Here is a 21,981-nt window from a genome sequence, read left to right as displayed (position 1 = left end):
TTTAATCTTTTTTACCTTTCAAAAGTATAAAGCATACACTTGAATCATTTATACTATGAAAGAATATTTCAAATAAATATTAGTTATTTTTATCATCTTGTCTTATTGCTTTTTCAAGGCCAACAATGTGATTCATATAAACTTAAGAGGAATTTAAGAAGCACAAATATCTCTATGCACTTAAGAAAACCTTAAAGTGCGCAAGTAAATTTTATGGAAAAACTTACAAGGAATGAGTATGAAATGATTTTTAAACTCAGATCAATTGTCATAAAGAGATCTGAAGTTAATTTTTATAATATGTTAGGTGATATCCGTAATTCATTTTCCTCAATTTATCTTCTGCACAGTGTTGAGAGATTATTTATCTGTGATTGTTTAATGAGCCCAGAATAATCAAAATGATAATTATATCTGCTTATATACTCGCAATCTGATTTCTCTTAGTTTATTTTTATTGTAACATCATTATCATTAATTAAGGAAGCAGCTGAATCACTAAGCATTCAATAAGTATCATAATTTTCAATGAAAATAAAAGTATATATTCAAATATGAAAATAATGATGATGTGTGTAAAATCCTCGTAAACGTGTTTATCCCTTGCCTATTGGCATAAAACTTTCTAAACAGATTCTTCTAGAACATTACTGCTGTTGCGGGCCATATACATGTCCATGTGTGAGTTTTGTTCTGTATTGTAATCACATTCTTTACTGTATTCTAACTGCAATATGGTACACGATTGGTCTGCAAAGTTGATTCACTATTTTTGTTATATTCTCTTATATCTGTTTTTTCATTTGTATGCTTATTGCAACAGTAAGGTGATAGGGTATGTTATTTAAATTGGCTAAGGTTTTGTTTCATGGAAAGTTGACATTTTCAATTACATATTTATTAACACAACAGTAGTAATGCTGTAGTTAAAATAATAATCTTCAAGGGAATGACATGTGCAGTATATTCATCCTCACTGGAATGTTACAATTGAACCAGAATAATAACTTTAAAAAATAAAAAAGTTCCAAATTGCTGTGTAAAAATCTGTAGCATTGTGTTCTACATGATTTCACACACACAGAATCTTACTTTTCCCCCTTCTTCAAATTGTGGGATCTATTTTGTGATCATGCAGGTATTTAGAAAGGGATATGTAACCATTAATTCTTGGCTGGGTATACAGATTGTAAACTTTCAATATTAAAAAAGATATTTCTATATATTGAGTGTACAAATGTTTATTAATATCGGTTAGGTATACGATTTTACAAAGCAAGACCCATGAATTAATTGATGTAATGCACATGATCTGAGTCAATGTAAATAAAAAATTAAAAAAACAAGTGTGTCTAGGAATTATACATTAACAGCAATGTAATGAGTGGATGAATTATGCTGAAAGTCAAAAACTCCTAAAGTGGCTGTCATAAAATCTAATGAATTGTGTATCTTATCAAAGAAAAGTATAGCCTTTGATTTCCACATAGTTGAAAATTGTGATCGGTCATGCATGCATGATTTTAATTCATTATTGGGATACTCTGTCTGAATAATCAAATGAAGTAAATCAGACAATCAACATACTGAAAATTTCATGATAATCGGGCAAAGAGTAACCAAGGTATGACATTTTTGCATTATTTCGGTGAAACAGTTCTGTGCATGTCTTTATGAATATGCTAATGAGCAACCTGGACCCCCATCTTACAAAGAGTTACGATCGTGTGATGGCGACGAAAATTGCACTCACGTTACCAATGATAGAATGTCCACAATTCAACGGTCAATTGTACCAGAATTAGTCAAATATTTAATTACTTAATTATGCTAATTAATGGATAAAATCATAATTTGGCTGTAAAGCTTTTAATATCGCCCGAAATCTGCTAGTTTTTGGTCAGATTACTCATAGGATTATCATAAAATTTATATATAAAAAAATAGCAATATCAAGGTCTTTTCTTGTGTATTTTTAGCTCATCCAGTCCGAAGGGCAAGATGAGCTTACGCTGTGGCGTCCGTTCAAGTCCGATTTCAATTCTGTTTGCTTTGTATGATAGCACTAGGTGGGGGATTCAAAACTTTTTCACAGAATTTTGAAATTCATTAAATATGCTAATTTATGCGCATTGTTAAAAAAAATGTTACCTAACTTTGGAACCGCGTACTGAATTCGGTCTTGTAAGTTGCACGAGACTTGAAGGAAAACGTCATGAAATGTCATTTTTGCGTTACAGATTTATCCCAAAAAAATGTCGAGGGGTGCTGTTCCCCCCCCCATGCTATGATGCATATTTTCAGACAATTTTTTGTTTGTTTTCAGCCAGAATTTCAATAGTAGGTATGTCCATCTGATCAAATTGACTTCTTCTGATTTTCCTCCCCATATCAGAGCCAATTATATGAGTTGTGATAGGTTACCATTCTTAGATTATGCTTTCCCCATTCCATCTACAACAAAATGGTCTTTCAGCAATCCCCATTTACATTGTACACTTCATAAATCACTGCAATCAACATGTACATTAATAATAAGATTTTATTCATATACAATATATACAGTGTTTCCACAATCACTATTCACTAGAATATATTCATGCAAATTAACATTATCACATATATAACACATGTCTTTTTATATTATGATAGACACAGGAATAGCAAATGAATTACAGTTGTGGGTGCACGTGTCACTTCTCCCAATTCTAGTCATATGATATATAAAAAAATGTATAAAAAGGAAAATATCTTCAAAGAATCATGTGCTTTTGGGATTATTTTCTGAAAAACTTGGAGGTAGCTGCCTCCATCATTTGTTTTCTTTAAAGTGTGTCCCTTCATACCACCCTCATTGACTATCCTTACTCTGCCACTGATTAGACTATACCAATATAGATTATCTTAACATATATAATTTACAAGTCTTCAATAAAATTCAATGTTTCACTTTCAATAGATTGGTACAAATAAAGTATTTTGTAGAATGTTACCTATAAATATATTTACAAACATTTTTTTTATGTAGACTTACAGACTTTTTCATACATAAAAATGAAATGAACCAATTAAATGACAAACTATTTTCCACTGATGTCAACATATCTGTTTATATGTTCAATATTTTTTTGTATAAAGTGACATTCACTAATCCCACCCCCTCTTAATAAGACAAAGATTAATGTCAGTTTTCTTTAGAAAAATGAAAAAAGTGAAATTGATATAGATGAATATGCTTGTAGGCAGGTAAGATAAAAATGTAACTTCTGAAGATTTTCATGGTGAAGAAGAAGAGTAGTGGTTTCACGGAAGACCATGTATTCCTTAGTGGGCATTCGCATAACATGGTGTACTGTGAAACCACTACACTCTGAGATAACAATGTTGTGTTTAATTTCTTCAGAAAGTGAAACAGAAAATGGGATTTCATCCCTCATATTTAAGAACTCTATAAAAAGAAAAACCATACAACATAAACTTTGAAAGAAGCATAACAATGGAAAGTGGGAGAAAAGAAAATTTGCAGAAATATTGCTCGAAATGGAAGGCACTGTAAATTTAGCCATTTGAAAGAATGTTGTAAAGAGTGAGATTGAAAAAAAAATATTAGCAATAAAAATTGCTTACATTCCGAGTGCGGAAAGCATACAATAATGTCACACATGTAAATAATACAATTTACTCGTCTTCAGAAACAACATGCCATGTTTCATAGTCCAAACTTCTTATTCTGCGTTAATTGTTTCCACAAATCCAAAAAGAAATTCAGCATCTACATGATGTCGTATGAACCCGAATCTGTCTAGTTTACAATAGAAGAGTCAAGGTATAGTTCCAATTAATGTAAGATCTCTGAGGTCTTAAGACTGTGTCCCTTCCAACTGTTCTCCTGAAGGTATGCAGTAACTGCATGAAATCAATAAATTCTTGGTGCTGCAAGAGGTCACAGGCACTCTGTGTCTTATCTTCTAATTGGTTGAAAGCTTGTGGTTGGGTTGAAATCTATTTATATCGGGCCTTCTCATTGGCCAGAGCCAGTCTTCTGATATTTCCAATGCAGCCTGCAGCAGCTTCTTGTAAAGCAGGTACCTCTGAGCCCACCATAAAGACAAGGAGCTAGAGTGTGGTGAAAAAGAAAGGAAAGAAATGAAAATAATGAAATTTAGAGAATACATTATCTCACTTCGCCATTTCATTTTTGTCATTACAGTGTGTTCTACGATTATTTAATTGGTAACACAACCTCATGGAGGAAATAGTTCTTTTATTGGCTTATTGCTGCACAATCAACATCCATATGAAATAATACCTAAAAAAAAAATTGGGGGCTCCAGTCTTAAAAAGAGGGTCTCCACAATTGCTCTGATATCAACGATTGCTAAAAATGCAATGCTCTGGATTATGTTTTGGAGCGTTGCATAGATATGCAAGAAAATTGATTATGACCTTTCTGCGCTATAAACTAATCAGCAGCCCTGTGCAAATTTTCGGCTCTCGTCGAACGCAATCAATGGCAATTTGCCACTGTGCTGCACTGAGTATGAGCGGGCATTGGAATGAGAATTCACATTTTGATGGTCTCCGGATCGGGGGAAAAAATAGGACTTTCTATGGCTTTCTAGATTGGCGATGTTCTGGAATGGAAATTTAAGCTGATAATGGGGGTCTCGACCGTGGCACATACATATCATTTACTTCGTACACCCCACCCCCCCACGGGTGGCTATAGCACAAGCGGTATCATCAGCTGCTTACCTTGACAACACCACTCTCGTGCATTGTAATGCAGTTGTTTGGATCTCGGGATAGTTGGTAGAGGGCTTCTGCCGTAGCACAATGGACGGATGCATCGGGCGACTTCAGGTAGTTGACCAGTGGGGCCACGGCCTCATTCTGACCAAATGCCACCCTGTTGTTGCCCCACATACAGCATCTGGCGATGGCATCGGCTAAATGTCTCCTCAGTTTATCATCCGTCTGTACGGTAGTGAAAAGATTAAACAGTTAAAAACTCCTCTTCATTTCATACGATTCCATCATGAAGATATCATTTCATGTAACAACAGAATGTCTGGTTCATTATGAACATCTCTTATCACAAAAGATATGCATATATTATTGAATACTAGTATATCATGTGCATTCAACTTATATAGGAAAAGGCATTTATAAATTTGTCATAATGTTGACAATATTTCATTTGAAAAGCAGCACCCAGAAGAAAGATGTCTAAGTATTATTTCTTAATTTAATTATTTACAAAAGCATACAGTTAAATAGTAATTGGAAATGGAAGTATCAATGTCAACCACTGTTTTTTTTTTCTTTATTTGTATGAAATATAACATTTCGGCATTTTATGTAAAGTGCACTGAAATGCGTTAATCATTACAGTAACATATTGTGTGATATTCATTTCTCCACATGTCTATAATAGAAAAAGTTTGAAATGATGAAAATATTGACTTTGAATCAAAATACTTCTTTCCGTCCCTAAAAATTCTTCAATTTCTTTTTTTTTCGGGTTGCTACCCTCGGTTTATAAGACCCAAGAAAGCGAAGAGATGGACTACTCACGGTTGAGGCTAGTCTAGCTAGCATGGGCACAACTCCGTGGTCTGTGATTACAGCCAAGTTTTCTTCATCCTTGGCAATGTTTGCTATGGCTGCACACACGCTTGCCAGTACCTCTTTGTCTTCTGATTTGAGGAGGCTCACGATGAGCTCCAACCCACCAACAAAAGACCTAACCATTTCACCAGCATCCTACAAAGAAGTAAAAAAGTATATATAAGATATATATAATACATGGTTTGCCGTAAGAATTAAAAATAAAAAGGTAAATAATAAAATATGGTTTTCACATAGAGAAATAGATGGGATAAGAAATTTCATGAAGCGGTGGTGGCACAACATTTATAAAGAGTGGGACAAGCAATTGATTGACCCATCTGGTAAAATGAATTCTTTGAAGCTTTATTTGATCAGCTTTTAGTTATCAAATTTGCAATGATAGTATTTTCCTTTCATTATTTCCTAACATTTAGAACCAGGCCAATGATACATTGCCTTCAATGGGGCTAATTTATGTATTCATGAGGTCATATCCAAGGCCCCCATAGACAGATTCCCACCAAATTTGATTTGTGAAAGTATTTCATCGTGCTCAACCGAAGCATGGTATCAAAAATGCTAAAAAGGTTTTTTGTTATGGCATCATTTCGGTAGTCTATTGTCACTGTTCCTAAAGTGGGTTAAATGCTAGCTTACCTTGGCATTTTCAATGCAGGGACAGATAGCCCAGGCCGCACTGGCTTGAACCTCAGGATTCTGGTTCTTCAGAAGAGACCAAAGCAATCGCACTCCATCCAACCGATCAATAATACTATGACAAGAGAAGGATAGATCAATAATAAATGGGAAATCCCTTTTTACTCAATTCATTAATGACTTTATTGTCATCATTAATCATGATCACCATTTTGTCATATTGTCTTCGTCATCTTAATCATTATCTTTATATTACATTGCAGATATCATTACAAACTACATAAACTGTAATCGTAATCTCTGCCATCGTCATCATTATTTTATGATTATCATCTTCTTAGTCATCACCATCATCATCATCAACAACAAAAACATCTTCATAAGCTGAAGACATGACCAAAATCATGAGCCTAATCCTCATCTTCTAATGCAATGCATGCATGTTCAGTATTCTACAGCTGGCAGGAAGACTTTAAAACTGGGTTTTGCGTAGAGCATGCTTCTTGTCAGCTGCAAGGTATACTGCACCCTTCTGCTGGTTGCGCAATTTTAAGAACTACATCTATGTAAATTGAAGTTTTGATTTGAAGTGAATAACATCAGAGCCTGGACGGATGCTTACCCCATGTTATCAGCTTCTGTGGCGCATGCTCCTACAGCCTTGGTCACGTTGACAAGAAGGGCTTGGTTGGTACCCGTCAGGAGATTGACCAAGGATGGGATACCTCCTGCTTTGCGAATCAGTTGCCTGTTGGACGGTTCCTGGGCTGCACACTCTCCTAGGGCTCCAACAACATTGACAAGCACCTATTTGCAACAGGAAGATGACAATAGTAATGTAAAATCATGTTTCTCTTATATCATATATTCAAAGTGGTAAAAAGATGTTTGACTCCAGCTAGGTTGAAGCCGACACTCATGTTCTTCACCGATGATAACCAACCATGCTCTTTTTTTAATAAAAAAGTGACATTTCATATATTACTGTAAATGATATCTATTGTCTACATTTTATCAAAATCAATATCGATCAACTGCAATTCCTTGTAAGACAGGAACCTACGAAGCATGTCACAAAATGACTTGCCAGTAATTTTTACCACAGAATGCCCTGATAGGTTCTTGCATCTGATTGGTGGAGAGCAGGTTTGTCAGTAAAAACTCACACATTCTGTTTCATGAAACTCTCCACATCTCTTTTAGATGACTTTTCACTGTGTACACATGCTCATACTATTGTACACTGCAATATATGATTAATATTCACCTCCTCTGGCTGGTCGTTCAGCAGAGAAACGAGCCTTTCAATAGCCTTCAATTCCTGGAAGCGCATCACATTCTCCGGGCTCATGGCACACTTCCAGATGGCACCGGTGGCCGCAGCAAGCAACTCCTTGTTATCTGAATTGTCCAAGAGAGAGACCATAGGATCCAGACCGCCGTAGGTCCTGACCAGGTCCCGGGTCTCCTTCTCTTCCGCACATTTAAAGATGGCGCTGGCGCAGTGCATTTGCAGCTCCTGGTTCTCACTGTTGAGATTCTTGACCAGGTCTTCGATCATGCCCTCTGTTCTGATGGCAAGTCGGTAGCTATGCTGTAAATGATGAAAGAAAAAAAGCAAAAAGAGCTAGAAGTGATCACTGGAAAACAGAGCATAAATGTAATTGGGTTTTAAAGAAATGGCATTTTAGAATGTGAATTTTGCATAGAGGCAATTTAGAAAAAAAATAAATACCATTTAGTTCTTGGAAATGCATCACATTAACTAAATAACGGGGTGGAAAGGTGAAGTCTTAATTGCAACCGAGCTAATACAGGAAGGTTTTTAAACAGATTTAAATCTGTGAAAGTCTGTAATTCAAGATATATCAGAATAGTTCCTTTTGTATTAAATAACAATATTTGTTATGTTTATTACGTGCATGCGATCACTATTTTCCAATGTTATGTTACGAAACTTCATGAACAGTTCAATCCACGTATCAAGAGCATTACAACCTCTCATAGCAATTAGAAAAAAGTGAAAACCAATTTAAGTCCTGCAATAATAAGGGCTTGAAATAATATATACTACATGGATTGTCCTTTGAAGTAACAGGCACATGTAAACGCTGAAACATACCTCAGAAGCACATTCCTGGAGGGTACCAACGACAGGTATCAGCATGTTCTCATGGGGCGACTTCAGAAGACGGGCCAAGAGAGGAATGCCACCGGCCTTCCTGATGGCTTGCTTATTCTTGGTGCTCTTACTGCAGCTCCAGAGGGCAAGCGCCCCACAGCGGGCAACGCTGATATCCTTTTCCATTTCAGCAGAGACCGACCCAGAACCCAATGGTGCACAGTCAAGGAGTGCAACCTTCACAAAGAGAACAATTTATTGAATGTTGATTGGGGAAATTATTCAAGCACTATAATTCAAACACAAATCAAGATGCGTTCATAATCAGAAAGGAGAATCAATCAGAATCCAACAGGACCATCCTAATGTTACACTCGCTTTTCAGCCTAGTTCTGCAGAATTTACACTACACATTATAAATATGAACTTACTAGATCTTGGCCTGTTGCATAAAAGTAACTACCATGGTAACACTGCTCACCAGCCAATCAAAATTAAAGACTGAATGAGAGTTACAATTGGATGGCAAAGATCCCATAATAGTTACTTCTAAGCAATGCTGCCCTGATCTGTTATCGGCAACAGTAAATCTTGATTTTACAGACCTCTCAAAATTATCAACGGTAGTCACAGCGACTACTCATTTTGGGCTTTGATATTCACTGAACTTTCTATTAAATTCCGAAAATGAAGAGACACACCTGATCAACTCATCACAGGTCAATAAAACATTGATGAACAGAGGTCCCAAATAAATAATTCTGATTGGTTTAATAATATTTTAGGAGATGTTTGATTGCAAATCTTATAATTGAGCTCCACCGGTACATACCAGCTTTCTGATGCCTCCATGCTGTCTGACCGTCCTACGGGCTCTCCTAAACTTGGCTACGTGGGCGGTGGTCTCCGCTGCTAGGCACTTGAGCTCCTTGTCGTGTGATTTCAGGATTTTCACCATAGTCTGAAGTCCACCCAGGTCAGCGATTGCCCGACGGATCTGGGTATTTTGAGAGATCTCCTTCAAGATCTTGAGTGCACCAATCTGTAATGACAAGGGGGGAAAAAAGTGATGAACACTACAGAACGTGCAATGTATCTGAATATCCAGAGTCAAACATTAATTATAGTCTTGCTGGGAATTTTGTTCAATGTTGGTAGAGTTGGGATGATAGCCAGCATTCATTATGCTGGAGAATGCACTGCTATAAATAGGAACTCGGCATATTTAAAAGTATACTATATACTAGCCAAACTACATACATCTTAATACAACTATACGTAAACTGATATCCTGAGAGGGCAATGATCACAAATGCCTAAACACATTCTGAATGTAAGGGAAAACAATATATCATGTTTTCCTGATTTCATTTCTCTTTCTTTTTATTTTTCATTTGCCTTTACTTTTGCTCTTATATAGATACATTTCGTCTTACTTCAAATCATTATATCAATATGTTTACCAATTCATATTTTTCGATCCCCATTTTTGTTGGTGTTTTGGGGTGGGGGGTGCATGGGGGTAAGGGGCATATTAAAGTGACATTGTGTGTCACCACAGAAGATTCTATTTAGGTCAGGATCCTATATCAAAGAAAATTTTGAATATCAATATCTTGAATTTGTACCTAATACAAACCTGTGTGGATGCCTACTAACAAGCTTTTTCATGAAAAATTATCCAGTGAGTAGTAACCCAAGAGGTCAATTCCTATAATTACAGATTTAAGTCTCTGAGTCATGATTTGAAAGAGTAAAGGTCCACAAACATACCTTGCATTTGATCTCCTCTGTCTCTAGAAGGTTGATAAGAACCTCCAGTCCACCGACATCCCTGATTGCTAGCTGACATGTCTCTTGAGCTAAGTTGAAATCTCGACAGGCGCACAATGCAATCACAGTAGCAGTCTGGTTACCTCCCTACAAAACATAATTTCAAACAATGGTTTGATTCTTATTACTCGTATTCAATATCAATTCATTCATAACATGAAATACATATATATTTTTTTCAATTCATCTCTATTCCAGTCCCAATTCATTTCAATTGTCATGTTATGCTATTCACTAATTCACTCAGATACATCTATTACAATGTATTTATCTACAAATTCCTATACTCATGCAATTATACATTTAGCAATTATGGATTTGGGCAGAATGGCTTGGGGATGTGATTGACTGCCAAAAATCATCCCTTTTTTCACGCAAAGTGGACAAATATATGATCACAAAATTAAGGTCATTCTTTATAGATCTCTATTAATGTCTGTTACAAAAAAGGATTGCTCATCAATTAGAAAAATGGTAAAGTTGCCAATTTAAGGAACCAAAGTTAATCAAGAATTAGATTGTCCTTGGGCCCAGTAGAAGAAAGGTTTGCGATGGACTGGTAATATGAAAGAACAGTTCTGATAGGCTACTGATCTGAGTTTTGAACAAATAAGCATGAAGACATGATTTTGATTGGCCAGTGCCACTTACTGATTGATTGCAAACCTTTGCTTTATGAAGCTCAGGGGGATTATGCAACAAATATTCAGTGATTATCAGTTGACTGTTTATTATAAGCCACTGAAATCCTGGCACCCGATTGGCTCAGAACAAATTTAGTCAATGAAAACCACCGACAAGGTGCTTCATGAAACCCCTCGAAGACCCTTCTCAAGAATGGTTGAAATTCAGCCTTACCTTCAGGTATTTGACAAGTTTCTGAATCTGCCAGTACTCGGAAGGAAGATCTGAATTCTGCTCCTGCCTCCTGTCTGTGGTCTCTTCCTCCTCTTCAGACTCCGAAGAGCTGGAGGAGAAGTCGTCTTCCATGGCAGGGGTCTTGGATTTCAACCGATCACTTATGAAAACAAATAAAAGCATAGGTTCAACAAATCATGGCAGGGACTATCTCATCAAAGTGATAAGGAAAAAAAAAAGGTTACTGTATTTGTGACCCAAATGTGGAGTAGTGTGCGTGTGTGTGCAGTGCTTTGTAACTGCAAGGAAAAAGGTGCTTTATCAAATGGCTATTAAATTGGATAGTGCACCCACAAGTTTGTGTATACTGTGAAATCTTGGAATCAGCAAAATGACAGGTAAAGCTCAAGCATGCATGTAGGCCTATCAGGGGCCCGTTTCATAAAGTTTCACAACTGTGGTAACTTTGCCATTATGGCAACTACCATTGTAGCAGGGCTCAGCAGCCAATCAGAATCAAGGTAACCATGGTAGTTGCCATAATGACAAAGTTACAACAGTTGCAACTCTTAATGAAACGGGCCCTATAGATTTGACTTAATGGTATTTCAACTTTTTTCCTTCATTTCTCCTCTCCCTTTTTTCCCTTCACTATTTGAAAGATCAAAGGAGAAAGTTAAGCAACAGCCTCCCTGCCTTGCAGTGTGAGAACCCGATAAGCACATAGTTTGATGATGAAACTGAATAAGTCTAATCAGATCTTTGCTTCTGAATCTGAATCACAATAACAACTCTGCTTTAACTGGTCGGAATGCATAAATGTTGTTGAAAAACCTTGCTTGAAATTGCATAATCATTGCATAATTAATGCAGGTTTCACACTTCATTGGTGCACAGGATTATAGTTTAAAGTTGTGAGGTTTGCGATGGCTATCAGAAGGGGAGGGGATGGGGTGATCCCCAGCCCCCCTTGGTTTTCAATACTTCTAAAACAACCCAGTCATTTGGGGCTTAGATAGATAGTTACCTCGTCTGTCTTGAGATTTTCTCCTGTTTTTCCTTCTTTTCATCATCTTTCTCTTTGTTCAGATCGTTTTTCCAGTTTAGTGTGGCTTGTTTCGTGGTCTTGGCTGGTTTAGTTTTCTTTCTTGTTTTTCTCTGTCGGGAAATAAAAATGCATTGACATTAATATGTGAAATACCATTTTATAGTTGAATATGTGCACAAGCATTACATTTGTGTTTTTAACTACCACTAGTATTACATGGTAAATAAGAGAACGAATAATTGCCCATTATCATTATAATAAGTGCAATGTCAAACGATCATAAATAAAACATTAAGTAATCCAGAATATAGGCTTGATATATAACAAGGAAAGCTGAGAAACATTGATGGAGGTGATTACTGGCACTTAAACTCAAGTATCTTCAGGACATTGTTTTCTGACTCTGAGATAACCGATACAAAACCGATTGTAGTGAGGGGTGGGGAAGAAGGGGGCAGACAGGCATATAAAGAAAAACCTCTACCTCTTTCTTTTTCTTTTCCTCTTCCTTCTCTTCTTTCTTCTCTTCTCTTGCCGTTCTCTCCCCCGTACCATCCTCCTCGTCAAAGTCCTCTTCGTAGTTGCTGATTTGCTCGGGGTTATTATCGCCCTGCAGTTGAAATTCCTTACTGTCGATAACCTGCTTGAACTTGGCGCTCTTGGAAGAGAGCAGGGCGACCAGGCTGCGGTAGATATTACCAACTCTTTCGTAGTCCATCTCTTCACCTTCTTTTTGACAGCCCTTGAGATAGGAAAGAGCGCGGAAAATTTGTTTACTTTCTGTATCATTCTCCAGATTTTACAATTTAATACATCGAAAAGCATAGAATACATCAAAACCATGCAAAGAGACTATTCTTGCAAGTAGAAATGCGAATGACACAAAACCAATGTACAGGCCTTAATTCAATTTGAAGCTCTGGCCAAAATTTTAAGTATTTTAGCCTGTATTTTTTTAAGGTAAGACACAAAACCATCTTTGGTATCAAATTTCGTCATTTGTTAAGTATAGTGCTTAAATCTAAATCAGCCGCCTCTGTGACTTAAGTCTGGCTTGCAGGCAGTTTACAAATGTGCATATACATTCAACCATATTGCTCACAGGTGGATGTATTAATTTTGTTGCACAAGTATTTTGCAATGAAGTTGCTGAAACTCATGTAAGATAATGACTTCATGGACATAACAGGAGAGCTACATTAACATTTGTAATATGAAATGATGTCACGCTTGACAACTTTCCTGACGTTGTTGTTTGAGAAGCAGTGTCTGACTGTTACAATGTTAAAGCTAAGACAGGTGTATCAAGTCCAGAAAATAGCATACAGGGTGAATCTTTAAATAGTAGTGATCAAGCAACAAACATCGATCTTTTTAATATGAAAATATAATTTTGTGACAGATTTTTAACAAAATACATGTATCCAGAAAATAATTTCAAACTTCACCCTTTTCCTTTCAATGTTTATCTTTTCATCTTGTTGATTTTTTTTTCAAGAGCAAAGTTTAGATTTGATAGTGTTGAGTTTTTGGACAGGCCCACACGTACCTTGTTTTCATAAATTCCAGCAGTATTGGCGGTCACCGAGAGCTGGTCAGCATCATGAGGTTTTATGAGCAGATAGCCAATATCACCATGGACCTGTCTCCAGGGTGGGGCATGGCAACCATTGTCAAACTGGTAGTCAGAGGAGAAGCAGATTGACTCCAAGGCACAGTGACTGTCATCGCCACTGAACTTGTGAAGCAGTTCCACCTCATCGTTCACTTGCTGTGGAGTCAGACGAATATCCCTACAAAAAAACAGTAACACAGAAGGACCTTTAGAAATATACATAAGAAATAATCGCTCTGGGGACACAACACTTTATAATTATTTCACAAAAGTTTAAATGCTAATAATTAGAGTGAAAAGGAAGACCGTCATGGCATTATCCTTATCCTTCCTTTGAAATGGTTCATGTTGCTGATCTGATGCTAAATCATTGCCACACTGAAGGATGAAGGCAGATGATATTTCAACCTAAGAAAAGTAAAGCATAGTTTAAATTGCAGATTTGCCATCACAGGAATTCCCTCACTACTTGTAACAGTTTGTCCAAAAAATGGCACTTACTCTGAAACCTCTGAGAGATATTGGTTCATAAGCTGCATGTCAAAGTCTTTGATAAGAAGGAGAAGTTTGACCTTCAATCTCTTCTCTTGAGCCTCATCCGAGTCATCTTTCTGTGTTTCCTCTAACAGTCTAATTGCTGAGTTGTCCTCTCCTTCTACCGTAGCAAAGCCTTCGCCAAGGATCTTAGCTAGCGGATCTCTGTTGCCTGAAGGAAAACGAATGAATAAAAGAATATATATTAAAAAATCTTTATACAAAACGGTATCCAAATTATGAGAAGGTAAGGGATTTTCAGTTACTTTTCATTTTTGGCGAGCATATTTAAATCAGCCAAGCTATCAGGACATAAAATGAACAACTACTACTACTAAAAATCACTCTTTTTATATATATAGCTTCAAACAGGTAATATTCCACTGCATGTACATGTATGTAGTTGACAAGTTGGCATAAACTTTTTAATTTGTGAATTTGAAAAATATGACATGATTCTTACTTTCTAAGATTGCCCTCGTCTCTATCATCTTCTTCTCTCCAGCAACCCTGAGAACTGCTGCGAGCTGCTCCATAGATCGAACGGTAAGCTTGGAGTGTAGCTCACCAAGTTTCTGAAGTTGAAGTAGTGGCTGCTCGTCTTTATCAGTTGCATTGGAACATACACCATCATCACTGTCACAAGAATTACCAGAATGCACTTTTAAAATTCAATTTTAAAAAATTCTTTAAATAGTCAACATTTTCATGAAGAATTCTTTTACAGGTAGCCCTTGTTATAAACATACTCACCCAAATTAAAAAAGAGGGCTAAACTAAGAGGGTTAATTTGTAAATTGGTGTTGAGGGCAAATAGTTCCTGTGAAATGGTCACCAGTCATGTGATATAAGTCACCCGTAAGTTACGAAAAGATTTATGGAAAATCTACCAGGATAAGACCATATTTTCCCTTAAAGGTCAAGTCCACCCCAGAAAAATGTTGATTTGAATAAATAGAGAAAAATCAAAATAGCATAACACTGAAAGTTTCATCAAAATCGGATGTAAAGTAAGAAAGTTATGACATTTTAAAATTTTCGCTTAATTTTCACAAAACAGTGATATGGACATTTCAGTTGCATGCAAATCAGACAGTCGATGATGTCCCCCACTCACTATTGCCTTTTTATTATTGTTTGAAGTAGACAATATTTCATTTTTTTTAAAGATTTGACAATAAGGATCAACTTGACTGAACCATATAGTATCAAACAATTAATGCTAATTCCACATGCTCAGGGAGGAATTAACTGTTGTTTCACTCAACAATGAGGAGAAAATTAGAATATTTCATATAATAAAATACAAAAGAAATTGTGAGTGGATGATGTCATCAGGCACCTCATTCGCATACCGATCAGCATGTACATATAACTGTTTTATGAAATTAAGCAAAACTTTGAAATGTCATATCTTTCTTATTTTACATCCAATTTTGATAATGTTTTCAGTGTTAAATGTATGATTGTTGGATTTTTCTATTTTTATTCAAATTAGTTTTTGTTGGGTTGGTCTTGTCCTTTTAACTTACTTATGTTCATAGTCTCCAGAGAAAGCTGATGCTTCAAGATTGGTTTTCCATTGTAGAGGGTTTCTGAAGACAAGGCTGGCTTCGTTTGGATGCTTGGAGGGGAATGGCTCTACAAACTTGATGATGCTGTTAAGAAGACTCTCATTGACCGGTGTGAATTCTAGCTTTCCTTCACCACCCTCACTGGCTGATGTCCACTTCGCTGCTCTTGTCAGGGTCTGACCCATCTTGAATCAGCTAAATTCAGATTGCTACACAAAACACAAGTAGAACAAAATATCAAAGAGCTTGCTTGGAAAGATCAGGGACGTTAACTGCCACAGCTTACAAGGCTTCAAATCACCATTGAAAATCGTCGCACGCACCACGAACCTTCCTCTCTGCGCACTTCGATGCGAAAGTTATTTTGGCAGAAAACGCATTTAAAGAAAAGCTTTTTTAAAAACCAGCAATAAGTGCAACTACAAGGAACGTAAATTATTTACTGGTGTCTTTGTTGAAAAGTTCGGGTTCCAAAGTTTCATCCCGGATCTTTATATTTTCTTGTAGTGAATTATTTACGCTACAGTGGGCATCGTAACAGAGAGGGCGGTTCATGGTGAAATCGCAAGGCACAATAGCGCACTGTATCTATTCCACGAACCGTCCTCTCTGTTACGATGCCCACTGTGGCGTAAATATTTAACTTCAAGAAAATATAAAGATACAGGATGAAACTTTGGTACCTGAACATTTTAACGAAGACACCTGTAAATAATTTGCTTTCCTTGTAGTTGCACTTATTGCTGGTTTTAAAAAAGCTTTTCTTTTAATGCGTTTTCTGCCAAACTAATTTTTCGCATCGAAGTGCGCAGAGAAGATAGGTCTTGGTGCGACGAAATATACGATAGGGACGGGCGATTTCGCTCTCGTCTGCTCTGGGATCGCTCCTGTTCACGCCAAAACAGACCAATGGCCCGCACGTAGTCAACGCAGCTGCACTTTCCACTTCCATGCATCGTCGCTTTCTGATGTGTAACTTAGTGGACTTTTTAGAATCACAAGCGCGGCACTCCATAAAATTCTATATCGAGTTCTCTTAGGGTACTACATATATTTTACAAAACGATACTTGGCACCAGGTCTCGCCGTATATTGAAAGCATAAAAATTCTGGTTTATTTTTTTTATTTGTTATTTTAAAATAAAAGATATGATCCTGAATTTGCAAGACAAAAAAGTTTGCAAACAAAAACCACAGATTTTTTCATTTTCAATGCATTGTATATTTTATTTATAATCCATATTTTAGTTTAAATCATTACTATTACATGCAATGTAACAATAATAATGGTAATTATTTACAACTAAAATATAATTTTTTTATGAATAATTATTTGTTAAATAATAATTTTCTACAAATTGCTCTGCAATTGTACCTTATTACGTAGCTCATCTATGATACGTCATCACAAAGTCAAGGGTCAAGCCAACTGTACAGAGTACGGGAAGACTACAGTTAGTACTAGCAAGGCATCGGTCTGATTAAAAAGTAGAAGCCTCTTGTTTCATCTTTCTAAACTAATTTAAACTTCCATTCCTTTATACACATTAGGTGTATAGATGTAAAGGTATAAAAAACAGAATTCCCTGTTTTTTTCCAAAATAAATGTGGTAAACATGGTAAATATGGATTTTCGTACATGTAATTATTTACCATGTTTAGGCCTAGGCCTACTTCTATCTCATCAAACACCTCATTAAACTGTCTAATTTTTTCATCATCATCATCATCATCATCATGATACGAGGTGAGGTAATCCTGTTAACCTTGATCTCTTCGTCTGAAATTATCAGATCTTGATGAAAACAGTTCAAAATAGAAATCTACCGAATTTCATAGTAATCCATGAATCGGGTTTGAGTAATAATCAAATGAATGGCGACATTTTTGCTCTGAGACAAAGTGCAGCCACCCTCGCTCAGTCTGTGTGTTTATGGACATCCCATCATGATCATACGAGCCCCGTGGGGGCCCCTCTTCATATAAAGTGTTCCGCAACATTATAAAGAATAAATGCTGATAACAGTTAACATTGGCCAATACATATTTTTGTTTAATCAATAGACAAATGAGGAGGCCACCAAACACCGCACACGACCCGCGCATTCTCCAGCCACTCGGTCATGTTTTGCCCGAATCCACCCGCACAAATAAACCTCACACTCCGCTGTCTCCAGTCTATCACATACCGACAAGTTTTTCTCACATTACGATGCATGCCATTAATATTACTCTAAAGACGAGGGTGAAATAATTTTCCTGAATAATATTCTTACCAATAATTATTTTTGCAAACGACTCTTCTCTAAGTTTTCCTTGTTTTGGGGTTATGTTATGTAGAGTTTCCTTCGATTTCAGTCTGCAAGGAGGCTTATTTTGAGTCCCGTTGCTAAGCGCAAGCAATAAGCAGCAACGCATGCGCTGCGTATACGAGTACGGGAATGTCTGCCGCCATCTGCGACAAAAAGGAAAGGGTAAGATCCGGGCATTTCTCCCTGACAAAAAAATAACATATTAAAAAATAATAATATGCATAAGTATTGCAGAAGGTTTGAGAAAAATCCATCAAAGAATAAAAACGAATTATTGGAATTGTAATCATTTGCTTTTTACGTCATATGAGAGCAGCTTTCCTACATATCAAGTGGTAAAAAGTTAATGAAATGTCATTTTCTAAGAAAATTGAAAATGTTTTTTTTTTACTGTACAACATTTTACATTCAATATATCAATATATAGAGAAATCATGTCACATACGTTCTTGAAAATTAATTTGCAACGAACCATTAGAAAATTAAAATCTTTGCATTTTAAATGGGGCAGCTTCTCGTTTAATCAAAAAAGTTAATGATTCTATGTCATGAAACTTTACAATAAAATAGTTCATGGCCCCGAAGCTCCATAATGTTTGGACATGTAGTTCTGCATTGCGTCCCAGAAAAGGGAAACCGAAATTCAATACGGTAACAATTTTACGGCCATCATAATTATAAATAAGTTGAACAATACGTTTTCCCTTTTTTCATACGAGGCCCATCTCAACGTTCATGATGCACACATGGCTTAGAACAATAGAAAGTTGTGCTACCAATTTTTTTTAATAGTATTTTTGATGACTTTACTGCTATAATTATATTCTGAAAACAAGGTTCATTGCTTAAATATCAGTTCTTCTTTTATATTTATACTTTGTGAGGAAAATAATTAGGATTGACACATGGTCGAGAAAAGGTAACAAAACATTTATTTTCTAGGCCTACCTAGGCCTATCATTGAACCCCCCCCCCGGGGGGGGGGGAGCCACTTACATTGACGAGTGGATACCATGCGCGACCAAAAAACACGTAAAAAGAATGTCTTTTTCACGATAGGGCACGTTACGTACGTAACGTGATAAGGGTTTAAAAACACAAAAATAATGAAAAAAGGATATCTATTTCGCTAGGAAAATTACGTATTTAGAGTCAAATATGCGGGGTTGATAAAACAAAATTAAAATGTTGTTCTTTTAGCCCCAACACTTCGTGTTTAGAGTCCGATTTGCGCGAGGTGTAGAAGGTGGGGTCGTACTAAACCAAAATGAGGTAAAGCCGACGACCCGTATAACAGTAAAACATTCCTGTATTTGTTTAGGGGTTCATTTCAGGGAATATTTGCCATGAGTATCGTTTTGTTTCCAATACTTGTTAAGGGTGGGTTTCACACGCCAATACTTGTTAAGTGGTGCATTTTCAGAATATGGAAATTACGTGTTTAGGGTGCTTTTCGAGACCCCATGGTCGCTCATGGTATCCACTTGTCAATGGAAGTGCCCCCCCCCCCCGGGTGAAAAACAAGCATTTGGAATTCAGTCAGATATTATGGGCTAACGTGACGAATACGCGGTGAGTTACTGGCTCGATGTTTGATTCTTTTTAACTTGATTGTAAAAGAAAAAAAAATAAAAAATAAAAAACGCTCGAAATGACTAGACGAGGCAGGGCAGAGAATGTTTTGGATGCTGAGGGAATTTTGAATTGAATTGAATTTATTTCCGTTAAAAAAACAGATAACAATACACATAAAATTATACATATGGATTGGTAAATAGAAAACGGGAGGATGGCCCTACTCAGCAGCATCAATCATGGTGCTGCTGGTCTACCGAGGGGTCCTCATATAGCATAAAAGAAAATTACACAAATATAAATTATACACAATATATAAATAACATACCAAAACAACAAGAAATAAAACTAATCGGTCATAACATCTAGCCCCCCACCCCCCTACGCTAACACACCCTACATTTCAATGCATAGGAATTGAGCAACAGAGAATAATGTACAGTCAGACCCAATTTAAGATATGGTTATTAACTACGTTATTAAATGAGCTATAAGAAACAGAACATTTAGCATCACGTGGCAATTCATTAAAATATGTCGTACCCCTGTATGAAAACATTCTTCTACAGTATTCAGTCCGTGGTTTAGGGAGAGAAAGATTTTTATCAGAACGGAGAGAATATTTATGAGTAGAAAACTGAAATATATTATTCATGTAAGGCGCACTAAGACCAGTCAGACTCTTATACACCATTGAAAGAGTATGCTTTATACGCCTTGATTTTAATGACTCCCAATTTAAGAGTTGATGAACAGTATGGTTTGATATATATTTATACGGATTAATTTTTAGTATTATTCTGCAAGCTCTATTTTGTATTTTTTGCAATTGTTGGGTACATTTCAAATTTGATGAATCAAAGACTACATCAGCATAATCAAACAATGGCAAGATTACTGAACGGTAAATTAATTTCAGACTATCCTCAATTAAAAATGAACGAAGCCGACCAAGGAAATTTACTAATTTACTGTTTTTAGCACATAGTTTATCAATGTGGCAATTCCATTTTAACTCTGGATCAATAAAGACCCCCAAATATTTCACAAATTCTTTAGAATGAATATATTTTCCTGAAATTCTGACATTAAGAGACTTGTGCACAGACAACATGTGACGTGACCCAAATAACATACTTTCAGTTTTGTCGATATTAAGACTTAATTTACTTAAACACATCCATTCGTATATACGATTTAGGTCGGCATTTAAATTGCTTTCAATGAGATTTACGTCATTATCAGAAAAATACAAAACAGAATCATCAGCGTATAGATGGATTTGACAGTGCTTAACTTGTTTAACTATGTCATCTATATATATAGTAAATAAAATAGGGCCCAATATTGAGCCTTGTGGTACTCCATAACTTACAAGCAAAGGATCAGATAACGTAGAGCTAATGAATGTACTGATTTGACGATTACTCAGATAACTTTCGAACCATATGAGACTATCATTAGATATTCCAATTGATTTAAGTTTCTTCAACAAAGTATGATGTTCGACCGTGTCGAAAGCCTGTTTCATATCGATAAAAACGGCTCCAGTATATAAACCAGAGTCAGTGGCGCGTAGCCAATCATCCGTAACTCGAATAAGAGACGTTATGGTCGAATGTTTTTTCCTAAAACCAGACTGTTCCATTGAAAGTATATTATTAGTTCTTAGATATTTGGTTAACTGTTTTTGAACTACTTTCTCCATAATTTTGGAAACAGGAGAGAGTATAGCGATTGGACGATAATTTGAAGGGGATGATTTGTCACCCGATTTATGTAAGGGAATTAACTTAGCCTGTTTCCATCTTATTGGTACGACACCATCTGACAATGATTTGTTTATAAGGTAAGTAAGAGAACGGACAATGATGGGGGCAGACAATTTGAGCATTTTCATTGAGATACCATCGATTCCAACAGATTTCTTGTTTTTCAAGCCACATATGATATTGAATACCTCGTCTTCAGTTACAGTATGAAGCGAAAAAAAAGAATCGGTAGAATCACAATGAGAGGAATTATGGGGAACTGTTGGAGGTATATTAGCAGCAAGGTCAGCGCCAATGTTTGCAAAATAGCTATTAAATATATTAGCTCTGGGTTTATCTTTTTTGGTTGTATCAGTGGATTTCGATACGTCTTTGGGCATCACTGATTTAAGAATAGTCCACACATCATTTTTAGTATTTGTCGACGATATTTTATTCAAAAAGAAGGATCGTTTACGTTTTCTAATC

The 21,981-nt window shown here is 36.2% G+C and overlaps 1 protein-coding gene across 1 annotated transcript; it reads right to left on the bottom strand.

Moving 5' to 3' along the window:
• Window positions 1-2,528: 2,528 nt before the first annotated feature.
• LOC121417901 (outer dynein arm-docking complex subunit 2-like) lies at window positions 2,529-18,265 on the bottom strand. The gene is made up of 17 exons (XM_041611637.1): window positions 18,131-18,265; window positions 15,813-16,063; window positions 14,744-14,916; window positions 14,248-14,452; window positions 13,681-13,924; window positions 12,616-12,873; window positions 12,111-12,241; window positions 11,084-11,243; window positions 10,166-10,312; window positions 9,225-9,434; window positions 8,393-8,629; window positions 7,538-7,864; window positions 6,893-7,077; window positions 6,271-6,385; window positions 5,578-5,766; window positions 4,756-4,977; window positions 2,529-4,116 (listed from the first exon to the last, which is right to left on the bottom strand). The coding sequence occupies exons 2-17, from the start codon at window positions 16,037-16,039 to the stop codon at window positions 4,003-4,005; spliced, it is 3,144 nt and encodes a 1,047-aa protein (XP_041467571.1). The 5' UTR covers window positions 16,040-16,063; window positions 18,131-18,265; the 3' UTR covers window positions 2,529-4,002.
• Between the last annotated feature and the right edge of the window lie 3,716 nt (window positions 18,266-21,981).

This window comes from Lytechinus variegatus, chromosome 1, assembly GCF_018143015.1.
Source record: "Lytechinus variegatus isolate NC3 chromosome 1, Lvar_3.0, whole genome shotgun sequence".
NCBI classification, from domain to species: domain Eukaryota; kingdom Metazoa; phylum Echinodermata; class Echinoidea; order Temnopleuroida; family Toxopneustidae; genus Lytechinus; species Lytechinus variegatus.
This window is presented reverse-complemented; position numbering and strand designations above follow the sequence as displayed.